At 40.9% G+C, this 22669-nt stretch overlaps 1 protein-coding gene across 1 annotated transcript in view; it reads left to right on the plus strand.

Annotated features, from left to right (window-relative positions):
- The window catches only part of CDC123 (cell division cycle 123), a 37665-nt gene that overhangs the window by 10953 nt on the left and 4043 nt on the right, over nt 1–22669 (plus strand). The window contains exons 7-11 of the mRNA XM_080363630.1: nt 6698–6746; nt 8375–8450; nt 11350–11472; nt 15125–15153; nt 21380–21508. Of these exons, the coding sequence (XP_080219756.1) occupies nt 6698–6746; nt 8375–8450; nt 11350–11472; nt 15125–15153; nt 21380–21508 (406 nt within the window). The remainder of the gene's footprint in view (nt 1–6697; nt 6747–8374; nt 8451–11349; nt 11473–15124; nt 15154–21379; nt 21509–22669) is intronic.

Below are 22669 nucleotides of genomic sequence, written 5' to 3' on the forward strand. Positions count from 1 at the left end.
TTCCGAAAAGAACTGCGCGCTTCATATCACCCCTTTGTGAATATTAATACAGGGTTTATATTCTACTATCCTCATGTATAAAGAGGTTCGGCTAAAAGGATCCCAAGCTCCTTGGAGAATTTCTGTTTGGTTAACCACTTTCTAATGAGTTTGGGACACAATCAAGTGTTTAGCAAGCACTACTTTATTTAGGAGATGTGTCAACTCTTCATGTGTTTCTGTGCTCTTAGTTGATGCTGTTCATATGGTAGAACGAGTTGGTTCAACCGCCTTCACTGAGACTGAAATCAGTACATTTTCTGTCAGGTTTTATCTTGTATCAGGTACATTTAGTGCTTCAGTTGCTCCCTTTGCCCTCTGCAGACAGTGCTGACTTCACGGTAGAGGCAATGAATGCGTTCTGGCTCCTGTGCTGTGAGATTTCACAGCATGAGTGTTACCTTGAACCAGCAGTAATTTCACAGAATCACAGAATGTCAGGGATTGGAAGGGACCTCAAAAGCTCATCCAGTCCAGTCCCCCTGCCGGAGCAGGAACACCCAGATAAGGTTACACAGGAAGGTGTCCAAGTGGGTTTGAATGTCTCCAGAGCAGGAGACTCCACAACCCCCCTGAGCAGCCTGTTCCAGTGTCTGTCACCCTCACTGAGAAGAAGTTTCTTTTCAAATCTAAGTGGAACCTTTTGTGTTCCAGTTTGTACCCATTGCCCCTTGTCCTACCATTGGTTGTCACCGAGAAGAGCCTGGCTCCATCCTCCTGACACTCACCCTTTATATATCTGTAAACATTAATGAGGTCACCCCTCAGTCTCCTCTTCTTCAAGCTAAAGAGCCCCAGCTCCCTCAGTCTTTCCTCACACAGGAGATGCTCCACTCCCTTCAGCATCTTCGTTGCTCTGCGCTGGACTCTCTCCAGCAGTTCCCTGTCCTTCCTGAACTGAGGGGCCCAGAACTGGGCACAATATTCCAGGTGTGGTCTCATCAGGGCAGAGTAGAGGGGCAGGAGAACCTCTCTCGACCTACTTACCACTCCCCTTCTAACCCACCCTAGGATGCCATTGGCCTTCCTGGCCACAAGGACACAGTGCTGGCTCATGGTCATCCTGCTGTCCACCAGGACACCCAGGTCCCTTTCCCCTATGCTGCTCTCTAATAGGTCATTCCCCAACTTATACTGGAACCTGGGGTTGTTCCTGCCCAAATGCAAGAGTCTATACTTGCCCTTGTTATATTTCATTAAATTTTTCCCTGCCCAACTCTCCAGCCTGTCCAGGTCTCTGGATGGCAGCACGACCTTTTCTGTATCTTCTGTCACCAGTGCACCCACGTTGTTCATCAGTGGGCCTACATTGCCTTTGGTGTTAGTTTTATCTGCCACGTATTTGAAAAAGCTCTTCCTGTTGTCCTTGAACCTTCTCACCAGGTTTAATTCTAAGGAGGCCTTAGCTTTCCTAGTTGCCTCCCTACACCCTCTGACAACAGCCTTATATTCTCCCCAAAAGGCCAGTCCCCCCTTCCATGATCTGTAAACTCTCCTCTCCCACTTGAGCTTACCCAGCAGTTCCCTGTTTAACCACGCAGGTCTCCTGGCTCCCTTCCTCGACTTCCTACGTGTTGGGATGCTCTGATCTCTTCACCTGAAGTTCACATCAGTTTTGTCAGAACAGTCTTTGTTTTTGGGAAGTAGGGTTAATATGGACTGTGCAGCCTTGTGGTTTCCCTGAATTTGAATGGAAGTTGTACTTAGGACCAGGGGAACACATGTAATGTGTAAAATCGCTTTGGTCTCTATGTATCTTGTATTTTATGGACATATTATACTTGATTAAAGCACATTTAGTTTTACTTGACTAAAGCACCTATTATTGTCCAGTTTGTGCATGGTATTTCCAGATTGCTAAATTATTTGTACAAAATGTCCCCACCCAAACGGTGAAATGATTATTGCTGCATCGGAACAGTGGTCTTCCTTAATTATACCATTGATTAGCTGCCAGTTCCCCAGTGCTTAGCAAGCAGAAATTAAAAATGTAACTGGCATAAGAACATGAAGTGCTGAACAAATGAAAATTTGATACATAATCCATCCAAATCCCTTGGAACGGCTACTCAGAGGGAGGATAAATGCACTGAATTTCTACTTCTTTCAGTAATACTCAGTATGCTCTAAAAGTTTCTTGCCCTGCATAAGTAACAGCTGAAATGTTGTAGACCCTTTTGTTTTGTTTTCTGTTCAATTGTATTAACTTAAAAATCCACTTAATGGGTTGTAATATGGAGGAGGCTTTGCAAAGGCAATTTGAAGATCTGTTTCTTAATACAGCCTTGCCAGTGATGTGGGACTTAAGGCAAACCACTTTCTTCCCCTCTTCCTTCTTCTCCCGTTTCCTGTCTGCTTGTCTGGTATCGATCTGTACACTGCTCAGGTCAGGGAAGTGCTCTTGCTGTAACTCTCAGCTGTCTCACGTTCCAAGAAAATTTTGCCTTTGCAATACGTCAATACAGACCCTTAAAAAATATGGCCTTAACGCAAATATACTGAGCATGACTAGATAAGCTTTGACTACTTTAAAGGTTTGGACTCTCTCATGACGTTGACACAGTTTGGTTGAAAAGTTCAGAATAATGAGTCAACTTTCCTCGTTGTTAATTTTGTATAAATTAACAAAGACTTCAGAGGGATGCACTCGTTAATGTAGTCAATGTTGTTTCTGCTTCAAAGTAAGCGTTCCATTTGACTTCGCTGAGTTCACAAAAAACTCATGGGTGGTGTGATCCAGAACTTTTCAGGTTTTAATGCAGGCTTTCAAAAACTTAGTGCTGTGGATATGGGATAGAAAGGGAACTTTTTTTGGTTTTTAATTGAGATTTCTGTTAAGTGATTAGGACTCCACTTCTGAACAAAAATCCTTTTAAAGCCCTGTTGAGTGTATTGGATTAGAACACTGTTTTTTCCTCATTGTTAGAAAGTGTGGACTTCATTTAGTTAAGATATATCTATATTAGTCTCAAGGTGGGCAACTATGAGCAGTAGTCCTAACAATATGGTAATGCCTTTCCATTATAAGATAAGCTTGTTCTTATATCATGCTCGCTAATAAACCTTATTTACTCAGACTTTGGAGATTGTTCCTGTTCTACAGGGCAAGACTGGATGTTTTAAATCTGCAGGTGCTACTACAGGGATTTTGAACGCTCAAGTGTTGTTACTTTTCTAGTTGTTTAAAAATTACAACCGTAGAGGTGAAATAAGAAGTCCTGTAAATTCAATGTTGTTGAAAAGCACCCTAACGCAGAGCGCATCTTTTGCAGGGCTTATTGTAGAGGGGCAGATTGAGTCACGTGCAAGAACGACAGTTTTCTAAAGTACGTAGGTGTTGAAAATTGACTCTTAGTATTTGACAAAACCAGCTGGTGCTGTGGACCTGTTACTTCCTGAAAACTTCTTGAGAACTGGTTAGACAGGTAAAGTAGAGTCTAAAAGTAGCCACTCAACCCTGCCTAAACACAGGAAAAACAGTGAAGGGACCATCTGTGTCACGTTTAGTAGGTAAGAAAGATCTACTAGGTAAGAGTGCAGGTGAAATAACTCCCACGATGCCAAGGAGAAGTTTCCAAGTGTATTAATGTTCAAGTTACAAAGGAACATGAGGGGAAATGCTTTTTATTTAGTTATTTATTTATGTGTTTATAAAAGGGCTTGGTTAAAATTTAAGCCCCTGTTTCTGAGAGCAGTTGAGAAAGTCTGCTCTCGAGTGAGGTTTAGCCCACCAGGCTCCTAAGCACATTATTTAACCTTAAAAGCTAGCAAATGTTTTAATCCTTTTTGTTTTTAAGCTAACATTCTGAATAATTTTTCTTTTTTTTTATACCAGACTTTATGCTTCTAAATATTGAATGACAAATTATAAAGGAATTACAGGTTTGTTTGAGATGTGGAGGAATAACATCCTGTGTTCTCCTACCAGCACATAGGAGGCAGTGTTGGCTCAGAAAGATGTGACTCGGCATTCGAGAGACCTTTTTCCTGGAAGAGAAGCTGTTCATTTAGACTTAAGTATAACCTGTTTCAAGGTAGAAAGTTTCACATGAGAGGATGTGGAAAATGAGGCCTTTGATTTATTCTTTTTTTCTCGTGGTTTCACTCATATTCCATTTTTCCTAGCAATTTAGAGTGTAGGACAAGATTCTCTTTTGAGTGGTACATGAATTTTCTATTTCTTTTAGCCCTTAAAGCTCAGTATTCAAGAAATAAAGATGCAGTTCAAAAGCTATTAGAAGTTTCTCCTTGATATTTTATTTTTATTAAAGTTTTAAAATAGCCTATGAGATGATAGTAGGGGAACTGTCAGGTACAGGATAACTTTGACAATTCTTACATTCATATTAGTTTATTATCCACAGAATAATCGCAGTGATTTGCTGATGAGCAGGAAAGATACTGGAGGTCTTACAGACCTTTTCTCACTGTTGAAAACTGAACCACATAATGACTTCACATCCTGTTGTCAAGTCTATGCATTTGGAGATCAACATACAGCAGTTACGTGTAAAGAGACCTTGATCCTTCTGTTCTTGACGTCTAAGTATAAATCTGTTGACCACAGCACAAGGCCTGTAAGCAGTAGAGTTTAATTCCGTCAGCCTTAGTAGTATTCAAAATGATAATTTTCAAAGGCTCCAGAAAAGAGAGCCCAGATATCTCTCAGTTTTGGGTTCATGAAGTCGTTCTGACTGTTCTTTCAAGTACCTCCACACCCAAATACGATGCGGTTTAAAGAAGCCCCGCTTACCCTTCTGCCTCTTCTGATCAAGAGATCATATGTAGTAAAGGAATTCAGCTGGGTTTGAACAATTACTGATAAAAGATATAAAATTGCAACTACCTCAAGTTGCCCAAAATTTTCCCCCCCAAAAGGAGTGTTAGTAATGTCCTTTTATTGATAAAAACTTTTTAGAAGGAAAGTGAGACTATAAAAACCTGAGTTTATTTTGTCTTTTGCTGCATTCTTTTATTTTTTTTCCTCATTTGTATGCAGTCCTGTATCATTAAGGCTCAAGAAAAATAACATTGCCATGTCTTGCAGTATTTTTGTCTGTATTCATCATTTTGCCCGCCAAGGAAAAAAGCAGTATCCTTCCCCACATAGCTGTCACCCAAAGTATTTCATGATTGAGCAGGGGATAATTTGGATTGTTGATAAGGCTGGTTTTTGACTGCTGGAAAAGATTGGATGTTGTTGGAATGAAGCAGATGGCAGGTAACCCAATCTCAGATACAGAAGTCTGTGAGAGGTAATACAGGTCCTAGTGTGCAGGGACTGTAAAAGTCCATGTGCTAGACTTCAGCTGCCTTTTTATATATAGTTTATAACTGGTTTTGTGTGGGGGTATATTTTGTTGAGCACGGTAGACATATATACTAGTAAGGGAGAAATTTTGAGTCTAGCAAAAGTACAAGCTCTCATGAGTTTGTTTCCATTGCCTTGACAGATCTTAAATTGCTTGGAATATAAACTATAGTTGAAGGATGTTATCTGTTTGCATAGGCTTACAGATATATATGATCTGTTTGCTTACAGTACTTCTGGAAAGCATGCTTGTATGCTTTTCTACATGTAGTGGATATTGAAGTCTAAACAAAAACATGTGAAATTTATTTCTGCTGGCTGTGTACTCTCACAATAGCTTTTCACTTCAAACCGAAGGCTGGGCTGCCACGTCTTGCAAACATGATGCTTATAGTAGAGATGTTAGAATTTTGGATTGCTTAACCATGTTCTGTGCCAAATGGAAATAGCATAAATGTTGCCATTTAAGACTATTGCTCAGCAGTGACCCTTCACGCAGTTCTTCTGCACATCGAAGTAGTTTGTTGCCAATAAGGCCAGGGAGCACACTTGGAAGGAAAATGCATGTTCTTTTGTGAATTCCCTTTGAAAGTTGCAGGATCTATTGCAGGGTTTGCTGTTAAAATGACAAAAAGGTACATAGAAGTTGGTTTGGGTATAATTGTCTCCATTCCTGATAGTTCCTGAAAGGTGGCACACAGAGCCCACTACTCACAAGGGACAAAACCATGTGCAGTTACGGGAATAGTTTTGTTTATTCCCACTCTCAAGAGATTTGTAAGAGTATTTCTTACGCCTCTTAGTTTAGAAAGATACTGTGCTGTGGAATCAGAAGCGCTGTGGTGCTGCTCTGCATCCCTTGTTCATGGAAATGAGCTGCTGCAAGGCCTGGTGATGTGTCTCTGTTGTGTGGTTTAGGAAGTTAAACATTAAAAGTACGAGGGAAAATGTGCTGCAGTGGAACCAGATGAGATTGCTCAAGTTTCCCTGGTTCTTTGAGAATCCAGTTATGCCAACATAACAATAAGGAGGAAAAGAACAGCACTATTGATTCAAACTACAAAAACTCCATGAATTAACAGTCACATTTTAGCCACATCCCTGTCCAACTTTAAGTGCTTCCAAATTGCACTAGATGAATAGAAGAGAATTCTTTTTTCCTTTCCTTCCCCCCGATAATTGTCGAAAGGCGTTTTGTTATTGATGTATTAAATTTACCTGATTTGTACATCTTGGAGATAATTTAACAGTAGCTTTTGTGACTCACAAATCGGGGTTATTTTTCTTACTATGGCTAAAACCTTATATGTAAAAGCAGATTTTGATGCTTGTGCGTTACTTTTCTAGATTCATTCACTGCACTGATGATTCCCCTGACCCTTCCTTGGACTACGAGGTAAGAGTCTGTGCATGATTTCTAATTTAAATGAATTGCTCACACACAGGCTGCCATTTGTGCTTGGGCGTGTGCCTATAACATTTGCTTTGTTTATTTTCGTTGTGTTACTTGGGCAGCATGGGGAAGCCTGGTTAAGCGCTCCAGGTCATAAGGAGTTCATTTAATTACAGATCAGAGATGAGCTCAAGTTCGGACTTTTGAGGCTTCCTTGCAGTTTCCTCTCGTGTTTGTTGGGTTTTGCCAGGAAGGACAAGTTCAAAAGCTGAAAGTCATGTATTCTTGATAGTTTGCTGCTTATGAATATCACAGCTGAGGTTATGAAGAGAGAAGCTGGATGGAGTGGCTGGGGACATCCCGAACTGATGTGGTCTGTCATATCTTGTTTCATATGCTCGTTACTGGATTAAAATGTTAAGTTAGCAACATAGATATTAACAATGTTTTAAACGGTATACTTGGTGCTGTTGGTTTTATGATAGCATCTAGTCATGTCTCTAATAATAATTTTTACGTAACTACAGCATTTGTCAGCATCCTGTGGGCTTACAGGGCTTTAGAAAAGTGAATGAGCCCTGCTTTTTTAAAGCACTATCTTAATGTCCTTTAAAAACACAGGACATCTGAAAGTCAAAATGAAGAGTTTCATGTTTACACTGTAGTTAGGAACGTCACCTTTGATTACTGAGGTTTTTCTGTTGCAATTGTTAGGTGTTGGGAGTTTCCAGTACCCATGAGCCGTAATTGAGGCCCTCAAAATAATGCATCCATCTGAATACTTCAGCTTAGGAAATGCAAGAACTTGAGAAGCTGCCAGAGATACGCTTTAATTACCAGGCGGTCTGTCCTATAGTAGTTTGGTTACTATTTCTATCCTGTGTCCTTATTTTAACTGATTTGCGCCTTCAAAGGCGTCACAGAATTCTGCTTGGGTGTGTACCAGAATAGAGGTTCATTTGGTTAAATTTAATTCTGCTCATCAGCTCTTTTGACTAGGGAACAACTTTCTGCCAATTCCATGGCAGATTTGATGTGTTGTACAGCAGCATTTTTTTGTTTGTTTGTTTTCTGTGCTTTATCATTAATGTAACTTTGAAGTTGTTTTGTAAATGATTTCACAGTTATAAATGCCACGCAAAGTGGAAGAAAGTAAGATAATTAAGGTGGGAAGGGGCCTCAGGATGTCTGTAGTGCATTCTCATGCTCCAAGTGGGCTAAGTGATGAGATCAAATTGGGTTGCTTGGCAATGTATCAAACTTGCTCTCAAAGCCTCAGTGTATTGAGGCTGGGCACCCTCTGCCAGGTTGAAAATGTTTATTCTTATGTCCAGTTTGAATCTATCTATTAATACTTTAAAGTAGTTTGAACTAGGTGGCCTTTAAAGTTACCTTCTAACCAAAAGCATTCTGCGATTCTGTGAATTATATATTAACTCTAAATGCTTTGAAGTACTTGCTAAGATGATTATGTGAACTGCAGGTTGAGATTGTTTCGTTTTCTTGTGTGAGGAATAACTTCACAGTCTTATCATTACAACAAAACTATAGATCTGGAAGGTAAACCTGTTGACAAACGTTAGGTGTTACCTGTCTCAAACAATACTCTGTCGTTTGTTTTCCCTCTACAGCTTGTTCTTCGCAAATGGTGTGAACTAATTCCTGGGGCAGAATTCAGATGCTTCGTCAAGGAAAACAAGCTTATAGGTAAGGATTTGCTTAAAGGTAAAATTATTAGGTGAAGTTCTTGGGAGTTTGATTCCTTGAGTCAGAGTTAAATCTGAAGACAGTTCTTTCTTATCACACCTCATTTCTGGAATCAATGTTTTCTTCTTCTTCCTGCAATTTAAAATGCGGCATGCTACATTTCTCTTTCCACTGTATTTGAAAGCCTGACAACACAACATGCTCAAAATTACAGTGGGAATATTCTTAATTCTAATTGCTTATTCAGAAACCTCGCCCAAAGGCTCTTTTGTAAGTGACTCTTTTATATTCAGAAGTAAATTGCAACATAGGCAGCTTGCAGAATAAATACAGATGCAGTTGGGTATTACGCCGATAAAACCTGGCCCCATGTGGATATTGTATGCAGAAAGCTGGGGAGATCAGAACATGATGTCCACAGATGTATGAGGTGTCTGAGCTCATATCATATTCAGTGTAGCTTAGTCATAAAACCTGTTAGTCTGTTACTCTGGTTCAAAAGCCTAAATGTAAAATGTTTCAAGTGGCACTGAACTGGTTATTCACAGTGTGCAAAGAGCCTGGAGGTGCATCGGGAGACCTGTGACAGTCGGAGGACAGGCAGATTGGGCTACGACATGTATTTTAGGCAGCTCTAGTGTAAATTTAGCTGAATTATACTCTACTAGATGTATTGACTGCTCTCTGCTAACTATAACAGGAGCTTAGACATCTAGTGCACATACAGGTGCTTGAATTGAGGGGTTTAATTGCAGGCTAAATACTACTCTGGAGTTTCAATTCATTTTTGGTGTGGTTTACCATGGAATCTTTAAAGATGAACAGAAATGTAAGTAGCACAGGACTGGTGCACATATGTCCTTAACAAGATTGAATTGTTCGGCCTAAACTGTTCTAAGAAGGAAATGTTACAGCAGCGATGTAGCAAAGCTCTAATTCAGACTTCATAGGAAAGAAGGTGATTTTTTTACTTCAAAATAAAACCAAGTTTGCTCATTTTGTCTGTCTCGTACCTACCTATTCACAAGCACCAAGATGCGTATATACACGTGGTCTGTCCAGGATTCTTTGTGATGATGTGGAAGTGAAGGGGTATTAGTTATTTAGTCCTCATCGTTTCTCCTGCCTTATTTTGGATGTGCCTTTTTGTACCTGTTAGGAACTGTCAGCAATTTGAGTCTCCATCATGTCCCACCTCTGTGAATCATTAGGAACGTCCTCCCTGTTCTTTGTTTCCTGTTCTGAGTGTTCTAAGGGGCAGCACGTGGATGTTTTGGGATGTGCTAATCCAGGTGCTGTCAACACATTCCGTTCTCACAGCCCTTTTATTTGGCTGTTCGTTCTGGAGCTTCTGCTCTCATCTTCCCATTCTCTTGCAGGGTTTATTACAGTTCTCTGTAACAGAGTTTATCTTGCTAATAGCAGAAATTCTCCATTAAGCCACTATTGCTTAATGGCTGCTGACGTGGCTTTTTTGAGGGGGGAAGAGCTAAATCCTGTCCTGTTACACGCTGCTGGAACACAACTGCCAGAGATGTGTGTCACTGTAATAACCTCTAAAACATTTGAATGTAGATTTATTATAGAATATATATTTACTTTCAAGTACCTCAAAGAATTTGTATGCTGGCTGATTAAACACTCTGTGTATTTCATTACTAGGTTTTGAAACCTACTAGATCTATCAATATGAGGTTTTTTAGCTAGCACTCCAGCTGCATTTCTGAAGGCAGTTCCAAGGTTTTTCACAATCTGTTCCCATGCTCTTAAAATTAATAAGCCTGTCAGTCAAACTAAGGGGTGATACTTGCACAGTGTAGTAAATGATTTTCCAGTTATGCATCTGCATCCCTTGAGATGCCACCATCTCTTGGTTTTTGTTTATAGACTTGAGTTAAGCTTTGCAGTGGTATTAATAATTCAGAGTTCCACTGACATAATAAACTTTACATGAACTTTTTTAAAGAGCGTATCTTTGGAGGTAGACAGCATTGTCTTATATTAATCTCTGTGGTTTGTATATGGTTAAAATAACAAACTGCTATCATTGAAACATCTTTCGTGGAGGATTCTGGCTTTTTCTTCCCCTGAATATCATGAGTTACTCATTCTGCATTGACGGGGCAGGTCTTGAGTTGATATTTGTGCGGCAGGATATTGCAGTGGCTTGTGTTGACATATCCCCTATGAGAACTTCTGCCAACTAAGTTGTGTGCAAGTATACAATCCAACTGATGTTAGCTTAAACTGTCTTGTAGGTGAACAGAAGTCTGAAATTAAGAGCTCATGATGTAGCTGGGATAGTTTATCTGATGTCAGATAAGGCAAGAAAGCCCTCAAGATGGGTGAGTGGGAGAAATAAGGTACTAGACTGCATGCCATCTTGTTGATTTTAGGATTGAAGGTTTCACCTGTGGTGCATTAGCAAATGGGTACGCTTTATTCCACCCTTAAAAAATTGGTTAAATGAGGATCTTTGCGGTAAACTAGGATCTATCATCTTTTCTAATGCTTATTTCGTGGTTCCAAGTTCTTCTCACTACAGAACAGAAACAGTTTTTGACCAGAGCAGCCAGGGGGAATAACACTGAAAGGAACAGACAAGAACTAGAAATTTGAACTCAGGCAAAGGTTCCTCCTGAAGTTCACTTAAAAATAGTCAAAGCATGAACTTATAAAATGAGGTTTGGAAAAAATGTAGGGCAGACTGTTCAAGGAACAAATTCCTGGTGGAAGTGCTCCAAGTATTGGAGAATAAAGCCAAACAGTAAGTAATTCTTAATGATTGAAACTTGGGAGAACTCCATCTTCTCCAATATAGATGATGACTGCATTTTTGTCTAGCTGACTTTCTTTTGCATGCCTAAAGCTCTTTGTAATCACCTGAAATTATTGACAGGTATATCGCAGAGGGACTACACTCAATACTACGACCACATCTCTAAGCAACATGAGGAGATCTGTAGATCAATACAGGAGTTTTTCAAGAAACACATCCAGTATAAATTCTTGGATGAAGATTGTAAGTATCTTAAGCCTTCAATTAACAAGGAGGCCACGGGGAGGGGAAGGAAGATGTTTATTAAAGTTTTCAAGTACTTATTGCACATAGAGTTACAAAGACTTAGAAACAGAAATGAAGGGTCTGTCTCTCTGGAGTTCTTTTGCAGGGTACAGGGGGATTTGAAATCAAAAGGGCTTGCAGGGCAAACTCCACAGAAAAGAGCCGTGTCTTCCTGCCCCTCACCAAGCCAAGTGTGTTCCCTCCACAGCACACCAAGCTGCAACGTGCTCAATGCCGCTTTACTGCTGGAGATTCAACTGTTAAAACAAGTATTTCTCAACCAAAAAAATGGCATCCTCAATATTTTAAGTCTGTGGCTATATCCCTCTCTTCATAGCTATTGCTCTCAAAGGGCTTGTTTGGTTGGTTGTTTTTGACTTGGGAGAGTCTTATTGCTCTTGTGGCTGGGGCACGCAGAGCAATGTAGTTTTTGAATTATTATAAAACTGGGACCAAAAAAACGCTGAAGGAATAGGCTGGAGCTTCTCAGGAAGACACAGCAAATGAAGTTTTTAAGGCTTTTTCCCCTTCCACTTGTTTTTAATTAAGAAAAAGTCTAAACCTAAGGAGTGAGGTAGGAAATGCTTAACAAAAAGCATCCGGTAGCAAGCGGAATACTTGTTCATAAAGATGTTGTCAAATGGTCGCAGCTAAATTAATGATTTATTCATTTCAGAAAGGATTTGTGAGTTTATTTTCAAGAAGTTAGAATAATTTCTGCGAGAATACTGATGCACAGTTTAGCTGCTGAAACTTTTGAATGAAGGCCATGATACTGGATACACCTAAACAGCCCAAGTAAATTGTCTTGTTCTTTAAATGTGGAGTCCCTTACAAATTTTATTGAAAATAGTTTCCTGACATGGCTTAGTGAGAACAGAATAGTGTCTTCTTGTGATGGGTGATCAACAGTGATGAAAAATATGACAAAGGAATTAAAATCGGGTCTGGCATGGGCCAAACCTCAGTTTAGTCAAATACATAATACAACTGACAAACAATTATGTTTGTCTTCTGTAAAGCCTTGAATACTCAACCTTTAGGTACGTTTTGAACATGGTTAATTATTTTGCTGAGCCACCAGAGCAGTCGAATAGATCCGTCCTGTCTGATTTGCTGAAAAAGATACCTTTTAATGCCAGTTTATCTTGTAATAAAATTCTTAATAATTTGCAGAATTCCTTTATTTCAGTCCAGAGACATTCTCAAGGACCACTGCTTGGAGAAATCTAGTAGGCTGGAAATCAGTATACTAGTTTAATAGATCTAGAGCCTTAATGTTTTAAAGTAAGATCAGTCATATAGATCTGACATCCTAATTACCATCTTCTAATTTTCTGTGTTCCAACATAATTTTAGCTGGTATGTGATCAACCAATAGATAAGAATTCAGGGCACTATTTTTGGAAACCGATGCCTAGATTTAGGCTCTGAAGCTGCTGTTTGGTGAACTGAAAGGTCTGAAGAGTCATCTTATGTAAAGGATGTAAAACTGTATCATCTGAGTTACCTTCTGGGAAAAGGAGGTTTCAGGGTGACCTTCTGGGATGAAGGTTTGTTAACCTTTTGTTCCTGGGCACTAAATGCTGGTGACTTGTCTGTCTGCAGAGAAATGCCACGCGCAGAACGTTTTCTGTTTTTTACCACCTTTCATTCATCCCACATCATATCCCTTGATCCACTGTCTGGTAGCATATGTGTTGTTAACAACAAAAATCTGGGTTTGCTTGTTTGTTTGCTTTTAAAAGGAAAGGTATTATAGCTCTTTTTCCTGACTTCTTGTTTCTTTGGGGGTTTTGGTGCTGTTTGCTCTGCTTTTTCCAGTTGGTCTGGTAGCATCTCCAGATGGAAGAGTTGAGTCAGAGCAGCTGAAGCACTGCAGACTCAGAGCAGTAGGATAACAGATGGGTGAATGCTTTATAAATACTTCTAAAAGATGTCAGAACCTACTCAATACCTTTCATAAGAGCCCAGTAAGAACAGTATCAATACATACTGTAGAGTTGAGCCTTGGCTTAACCTTCCCCTCCATTTTGAGCAATTGCTGCTACACTTTTACTATAGTCTCGCTGGCCTGTGACACTTCTGCTCTGAGGTGGTCTCTAAGAGGGAACAGTTCAGGTTTTCTTCTCTGTTCAGTGTTCTTGAGTGTCCTGAACTACTCGCCAATGTTCAATCAGTCTTAACGAGGACGTAAATCCCGCTAAATGCCGTGGTCCTCAATGATTGCCATAGGCTCACTTTAAGCTGACAGGCATCATTTTATAATAAAGCTCAGATGCATGTTTTCCATTAATGAAATTTGACTAATGAGAGTTCATGGTACAGGCAACAAGTTCAGTTGAACAGCTGGAGGAAAAAAATGTAGGGTTGCTGTGCTTCTCTTCACATGGATGGCTTAGCCACCGAGGGCTTGTCTTCTCGAGAAAATAGCAACACTTAATTCCAGAGTGACATTTTAAATTGACGTAACAGAGCTTATGCAAAAAGCCGTGTGAAGTTTTAGCCTGTATGGTCAAAACCAGTGACGTGACTGGTTTTGGTGCTATTGAATTGTGGTTTGCCCTTAGCCCAGCCAGCTTCGCATGAAATGTTAGATTGAGCTGCTGAGGAGCTTCACATGAGTGAACATGATCAATCAAGATCCGTGTCGGTGACAGGCAGCTTCCTGAGCAGTCGCTGGGGCTCAAGTGTTCTTCAGTCACATCCTGAGTTTAGTTTATCCCACATGTATTGGGAAATCTCTTAGCCGAAATATTCCCTTATTAGCGGAGGAAGTGGCAATACAGCATTTATCTGAGGTTTTTCTAAATCAGGCTTTTTTTTCTTTCTGCTAAACCGGTATAATATCTACGTGTAGCCATGCCTGAATGCTTATCTGTTGATTTTCCTAGCTGAATAGAAAGACAAAGGTTTGTTTAACCATATGGAACAGAAGCTCGTAGAAAGATGCGTGTATAATGATTCACACTTAATTAAGTCAAGGGGTGGGATAACAACGGAGCTGTGCAAGGCAGCTTTGCGTCAAGCACCCGGTAGCAAAGACTCTGCTTGAAAGAGTTGTGGAGAATCCGTGGGTGTTCTGTATCTGCTCTGGGTTACGTGAAACAGCCATTTCTCTGCCACCTCCTCCTCAGCACACCCACCAACCCCTTTATTCCCGCAACCTGTTTGTCTTGTTGTCTGCTCAAGTCCTAATCCCCGTCAAGTGTGAACTTTCTCTTATTAAATGTTTGTGCAATGTCTTGCGCAGTGGAGTCTCGATCCTTCCTTGAAATGTCTCAGGTTTGCTGTAAACCAAACAGCAGTAATGTCCAAGATAAGCTTCTCTCTGGGCTAAGAGTTTATCAAATGTTCTACACTGAGGGGAAAATCAGAAGTAAACAGCATTAAATGGAAAAACCCAGCAGCTGATCTCTTAGTGCATTAGCAGTAGTTCTTGAAATGTTTCGTCTCCCTCTTGGAAATGAACCTAATTCCGGCGTGCAGTTCTTTAGACATATTGACTTTGCTGGTTATGCTGTGTATACAAGTATCTATTCAGATTTAGACATCTTCTGTGATATTATATATCTTTTAAGATTAACGTCTTTTCTCTTCTCCTTTTCAGTTGTTTTCGATGTGTACAGAGACAGCAGGGTAAGTGAACAATGGGTTGTATAGAGTTGTTTATTCTGTGGAAATTCTTCCTGGAATGCTACAGAGATGCAGCAAATAACAGCTTCATCTTCCTAGAAGTGGTCCTGGCGAGGAAAAGAAAATCATAATAAATCCAAAACCACAGCAACCTACTTGATGTTATAATTCTGTTCCCTGCATCTTTTTCTATGCTAGACACTCTCCACAACAGGCGAATAAGAAGATTAGGGGTGTAAATATGTCTGTGGCAGTGATGTAATTATTTAGTAAATATCCTTCAGAGGAGAAGCCTGTCTTAATGCACATCATTTTGGCTTCAGCTGCAATTCTATCAGTTCTCTGAATCTACTGAAGGCAATTTAGCTTTCTTTTAAGATTGGTACTTAATTAATATCATGCAGCATTACTAAATTGTCTTAGCGAAGCACTACCTGTTGCTAAGGTTCCCTTTGCACAGTGTTTACTCTGGGTGCTTTTGACTGAAAGGTACTTGAACATTCAGCCAGAATGGCTGGGATATTAAAAAAGAATAAGGTGGGAGTGATATTTTTGCTTGCTAAAAAAAATAATGTGGGGGATTCTTACCACTTTTTCATTTAAAAAAATCATTCCTTGGGTGTGTTTGTGGGTTGGTTTGTTTATGATTTTTCCCCCTGTGGTGGTTTTCCCTGTAGCATCTGAGCTCGTCAAAACTAATCATTTCTTCAGCCTGTCCTTGTGAGGTTGGAAATTAACTTGTACTTCATATATGGAAGGGTATGAAAGAATAGTTGTCAAAAGAGTAGATGAATGTGGCATGCCAAGTTGGTGACACATGGAAGTTAATGTATTTCTTTTTGTACTGCTCCAGCTGTGGCTCCAAGTGCTCGGCAGATCAGAACATCCAGGTAGTGATGGAACAGGGAGAAATGTCCCAGCTGAACTGCAGGTGCCAAAATCTGAGTCACCTTGACCTCTCCTCGTATCAGCGGAGAGAAGTAGGTCAGATGTTTTGTGCTTGAAAGGCCCACATGTAGTTTTTTTAAAAGCAGCCACAACCAAAAGTGCGTTATGCAGCCTTATGTATCAAAACCTTATTTTGGGAATCACAGCCTGATTTTGGAAATCATAGTAGAGCATGAGAAGTGAATCTTTGTTTTAGCTTAAATTTCTGCCCAAATCCTATAGTAGAAACGCAAAAAAAAAAAAGGCTATATACTTTTGCTGTGTATGTTTATGAGTCTCACTGTGTGACTTGTTTACAGTTGTGGGATTGGAGAAGGTTTTTATTTTAATTTGGAGTATTTTGTAGTAAGTCCTGATTCTCAGTTTGGATGTCACTAAAGTATTTTGTAGTTGTGTCATAGGAAATCATGCCAAACAGAAACTAAGCAGGAATGTGTGTTGTGGAAAACAACTATTGTACTGTTACTCAGAACAACTTTTAATGTATGTACTTAAAATCAGGCCATGGACTCAAACCAGCTGTGCTGAATGGTAATAAAAATTACCTGTCCAGGCTGAACTGGTCAGACCTGAGGATGCTGCTGGCTGAAATGATGAGCAACACTTGAGCTTTGGACCAGGTTCTGCCCTTGGGTGCTCTGCCTCACAGCTGAGGCATGAAGACAGATTATTGAAGTAAAAGGTTTCAGCCTGTGCGATCTCAAATGCGCAGCGTTTCTTCATCTGCCAAGATAAAATACATCTGTTTCTGGATATCTCTAGGTGCCTTCTGCCCTCAGGTCTTGTAAAGTGCCAGACAGCCCTTTGTGTGTCAGATCCTCCTCCTTTCACTCCTACTTCTGTGGTTTGCAACTGTATTATTCATCACTCTCTTTGTATGTGTGTTACGGGCAGCAGAAGAATATTGAGTGATTAATTTCCAGAGCCCGTGCTTCTCATCAGGCCAGTTGCACAGCAACCTCACCTACAGAACAAGAGAAATGTCCCATGTCTGCTTATTTTAAATTCTTTCAACTCTAAATATTCAGCTTGGAGAAGCTTGTTCTTTGATGTGGTTGTGAACGAGCGCACCCCTCTCCCCGTACCTGCTTTGGTTACTGGAGAGGCTGCTCGGAGTCGCTGCCACAGGTGCTGCTCCTTGAGCTGGAGGGTGGCAGAGAAGTGGTGCTGGCCTGGTTGAGAACAAGCTTTTACGTCCCTGCCTTTCCTGTTATGCTTTCTTCACCGAGCTCATCCGACTTTGCAGTAAAGTCATATTTTTAAGGAAGAAACGCTGTCATACAGCCTTCCAAGTAAGACAAGGGGTAATGGGTGCAAACTGGAACACAAGAGATTCCACTTAAATTTGAGAGGAAACTTCTTCTCAGTGAGGGTGTCAGACACTGGAACAGGCTGCCCAGGAGGATTGTGGAGTCTCCTTCTCTGCAGACATTCAAACCCACCTGGACACCTTCCTGTGTAACCTCATCTGGGTGTTCCTGCTCCGGCAGGGGGATTGGACTGGATGAGCTTTCGAGGTCCCTTCCAATCCCTGACATTCTGTGATTCCAAGCTGGGTGACCTAGAGACCGAGTCCTGAACAGGTTACCTTACTGGACTGGTAGCCTGTTTTAATTTTTGGATTCACCACTTTCTTTTTTTTTCGGCTAACGGTTCACAATCATTGTGCAACATCTGACAAGGCTGAGGATCAGCTCTGCTGTTGCTCTTTGTGTATCTCCCAGGTGTTAACACAGAATCACAGAATGTCAGGGTTTGGAAGGGACCTCGAAAGCTCATCCAGTGCAATCCCCCTGCCGGAGCAGGAACACCCAGATGAGGTTACACAGGAAGGTGTCCAGGTGGGTTTGAATGTCTGCAGAGAAGGAGACTCCACAGCCTCCCTGGGCAGCCTGTTCCAGTGTTGTTACCCTCACTGTGAAGTTTCTTCTCATATTTAAGTGGAACCTCCTGTGTTCCAGTTTGAACCCATTGCCCCTTGTCCTGCCATTGGTTGTCACTGAGAAGAGCCTGGCTCCATCCTCATGACACTCACCCTTTACATAGTTATGAACATTAATGAGCTGGGCCCTCAGTCTCCTCCAAGCTAAAGAGCCCCAGCTCCCTCAGTCTTTCCTCATAAGGAAGATGCTCCACTCCCTTCATCATCTTCGTGACTCTAACACTTGTAACCAAGTTCAAGACAAGTCACTGCGGTAGGACAGTGAGTGAGCAGTGAGGGCTCCAGACCACTGCTGGTAACGTGCAAACTGCTGCTTGTGTCTCTGCCTGTGGGTGTTGTCACTGTGCATGAAGGTGCAGCTGGAGTCGGGGAGATATAACACTTTGGTTTGCATTTTATCTAACTTTTAACTTCCTTTGAACAGCCTTTGTCATAGTTACTTCCTTTCAGCAGCATGTTGCTTAATGCTTTAGTAAAACAAAGCGTGAAGCTGACATGATACTGTAAATCTATTGTTTCCTGCAGGATGAGACAAATAGTTTTATGCAATACAAGTGAGGGTTTTTTCCCTCCAGAAACACACAACTTAGCTTTTCTGCCTCATGCATTTCCGTGCTCTCATATGACAAAGATTACTAATACCAGAAGATTGTAAATAGGTAGCTATACTCCTGCTCTTTAGATACACAGTGCAAGTCATCTTTAACCACATTTAAATCGTGACATTGCGTGTAAGACTTGAAAGAGCATTTAATCTTAAGACAATTTGATTACTGACCCAGAATTATATACACACCTTTTACCGAGCCCTCGAAAGAGATATTTAGTTTGTTTTGCCACTTGTCATGAATTTACAGCTACCAAAGCTCAGTGCAGGTTTAAGACCATCTCAAGGAAATAGCTGGTGTTGTAGCTCATGTTCTGCTGTCTGCAGGGAGCAAGAAATGCTGCTGGGTGCTCACAAAAACCAGGTGTGCCTTTCAGTAGCCTTAAAACCAATTTTCCTTTTTATTTTTGCTAGGGTGCATTTCTTCTCTACAAAAATGATCTTGAGTTCCTATGAAAAGGCTGAGTTTCATGTATTTGGGGTGAGGAAAGCACTTTATGAAGTATAAACATTTCTGATGGCAAGGAAAGATTCTCTGAACTGCTGGATGAACTTTGCCAGCCGTTGCTTCTGTCTATGATTAAATTGGTTCATTAGCTTGTTTTTCTAGTGTGATAGAATGAATCTAGAATTACAGATTCCTCCTTCTCTGCTGCCTTGGAGCTAACAAAATGTCCCCATTAGCAAAAGTAAAACATGACTTAGGATTTGTGACTGCCGTTTGAAGAGGAACAGACATGGAAGATGAGAGCAGAGCTTGCCTCTGTCCGCTCTCTGCGCCGACAACAGCAATATTAGTGCAGTGAGGTTGCAATTTAGCCACATGAATTAAGGCTTCTTCACCCTTCCGAAACTAGTAAGAATACACTCAGGTCCGCGTCCCTGCCATTTTTTGTAGCCGTCTTGTTTCGATGCTGCTGTTACAGTGCATTTGCATCGTGAAATTTGCTCTGCAAGAGCTGGACCCTCTGCCCCCAGAGACCTGGGAAAGCCCATGTGCAACCAGTTCCAGTTTACAAGTGTTATCACTGTGTTTATCTGTGCTGGGACTCTCCCCACCTGCATCAGCAGCTGGCTCTGGTTGGTAATGGAGCAGCCAGAGCATTTCTACTCTCTGCTGTATGTTTCTATATGTTTCCTATTGTATAGTGCGTTAGTGGCTTAGGCAGCGTGGGTGGGAGGGGAAGTCTCTGAACTCCTCTGTGACTGAAGGCTTCAAAAGCATCTTGGTAAGTTAGAAACCAGATGGCTGTAGTGCAAATCATTGGATATATTTGTGGTTTGTATCAAGATGGGGAAGATCTTTCAAAGAAAGAAGATCCTTCAGGAATCAGGGAAAGAAAGAGAAAGCAGAAGAAGTTTTTAGTATCTACACAGTCTTCAGGTTTGGTTTCCAGTTCCAGTTCATCTTTAATAAACAAAATAAAACTCTTCAGTGCTGCTCATGTAACATAAATCTCTTTCTTTCCATATTTGATAGATCTGATTTCTTCCAGATGTAGTACTTGTTTTGTAAATTTTTACTAGCAGTTGTAGTCATATTTCATTATAATTTATTATAATGTTTTATTAGAATAGATGACACTTTCTTGGGTAAGAAAAGATGGCCCAGTGCTGGGGGTTGTACCTCGAGATGACTCGAGGAACACAAACTATTTCTTGCTCCCATCACCTTTAATATGTTGTGTTAGTCTCTCTGCTTTCATTTTTCAGTTTTAAACAGGGATGCTGTTGTGCATGCTACCAGAACTGTTTGCAACACAAATTATTAAAGATGAGGCAGGAGAAACTAGTCTGGACTACTAGTAATAGCTATATTTTTAAAAGCCTTTATGTTATTCTTTATTTATCTATATCTTTGCAGCACTTTTTGGCTTTCATGGTCTCCACTAGCATTTTGCAGACTCTGCTCTGTATTTTTAGCGTCCCTTCTGAGACCCAGAACAGCAATTCTTGTGGACTGCGAATGGACAGAGTGCTGAGGTGGCTTTTGATGGAAAGCAACATCTCTGGATGTGTGGTTGGTTGATTTGTTCTGGTTTGGTTTGGTTGGCTGGTTTGTGGTGGTGTTCTCTTGGAGGACCCTGAGGATTAGACAGAACTTCAGTGGTCTCACCTGAAAGCACCTTGTGTAGAACTGAATTCAGTTTATTTGAGCGCTCTCTGATCTTCTGTTTAAAAAAAAAATAAAGCCACAGGTTGCTGTGTTTTAAAACTGTGTGTAATGGAAGGGATTAGAGAAGAGGAGGCTTAGAGGTGAGCTCAGCACTCTCTATAACTACCTGAAGGGAAGTTGGGGATGGTCTCTTCTCCCAGGCAGTCAGCAATAGGACAAGGGGGCATGGGCTTAAACTCTGCCAGGGGAAATTTAGGCTGGGTATTAGAAAGCAATTCTTTACAGAGAGAGTGGTCAGGCATTGGAATGGCTGCCCAGGGAGGTGCTGGACTCGCGGTCCCTGGAGGTTTTTAAACTCAGATTGGACATGGCACTTAGTGCCATGATCTAATAAACGGACTAGAGTTGGACCAAGGGTTGGACTTGATGATCTCTGAGGTCTTTTCCAGCCCAGTCGATTCTGTGATTCTGTGGGATGTCAGAATATTTTAAGTGCTTAAAACCAAGTGATTTCAATTTTAACATCTTTTTATCTGAAGACATACTGCAGTAATATTCTGGTTTTGTTTGTTTAAATTCTGTGACTTGTTTTAACTCTTCTGTTGTTCCACTACAGGGTAAGATTTGGTTGATTGATTTTAACCCATTTGGCGAAGTAACAGACTCCCTGCTGTTTACCTGGGAAGAACTGACCTCTGGGACAAACTTGAAAGGAGACCAGGGTGAAGGGGAAGCCACAGAGCAGGTACAGCCCTCCCTGACAAACCCAACAGGCCGTTTGGCCTTTTCTTTCTTCGTTAGAGTCAAATTTTGATGCGAATCTCATTGAAGTAAATGGAAAACCTTTAACTCATGAAACATAAACTCTTTGTAAGTAAAGTCCGCTTTTTTAGACAGTAGTTAATCTCAACAAGCGTCGCACGTGAGTTTTAGATGCCTGCAAGGGAATTTTTACTTCAAAGAATACAAGCCCACATTGCAGCTTTGACCACATTGCAAAGAAAATGCCCCACAACTTGCTTTTCTGCAGTTTTGATGTGCTCTTTTCAACTCCTCTTAAAATCGGGTACTTTTCTATTTCATCACTTAAAGTTCTGCTTTGTTCCTGATATCTGTCATGCACTTTCCCAGAGTTCCAGATTTATGTTTGGGGACAGGCAAAAAGAAGCTTAATTTCTGTCTCTTCCTCATATGGAATACCCCTAGGGAAGCTTTGTCCTCTGGTTGAACTCCCTGGATTTACAGAGCAGGGCTTTTCTATCCCTCCTCCAAGCTGCATTGCCTCCAAAAAACCCCCAAATAACTTCCCGTTAGTACAGAGAGGGAGGAATAGTTGTCAGTTATTTGTACTCCAGCTTTTTTTCTCACTGCATGCTTGAGATGGAGTCCTCACGTATTGATGAGTCCTTGGAGAGCTGGATAGAACACATAAAGTAGCACGTTACTGGATCTTGGGAAGCGCTTGGTCATCATCTGAGATGACTACTCAGTGTGGGCTTCTCTATGTTTTCTAGCTCTTCAACTGCATTCGAGGTAACTGAAGTGACATGCACTATTGAGCTGATCTTAACATTTAAGCTTTGCTTTAGTTCTGTCGGCCTTTTCATAAAGGGAAACCCACCACCCTTCAGGACGTTGTTCATGCCATCTTCTCTTCATCCCGCCGCATGGCTCTTGCCGTATGAAAACCATGAACTTTCCTCCTAAAAGCTGTGTATCTTGTGTGAAAACACACTCCCAATTCTTGAGCTGTCCATGGGACACCTGGATTTTGTTTTGAGGATCGATTTTTCTGTGCCAGATGCTTTACACACTTTTCTCTGGTGTAAATCTGGATGAAAAGTCGAATCGCTTGTCTCCATACTTCAGCTTATGTCCCATCACAGAGTCTGGTGTGAAAAGTTAC

Source organism: Nesoenas mayeri (genome assembly GCF_963082525.1).
Source record: "Nesoenas mayeri genome assembly, chromosome: 1".
In the NCBI taxonomy this organism is placed as follows: domain Eukaryota; kingdom Metazoa; phylum Chordata; class Aves; order Columbiformes; family Columbidae; genus Nesoenas; species Nesoenas mayeri.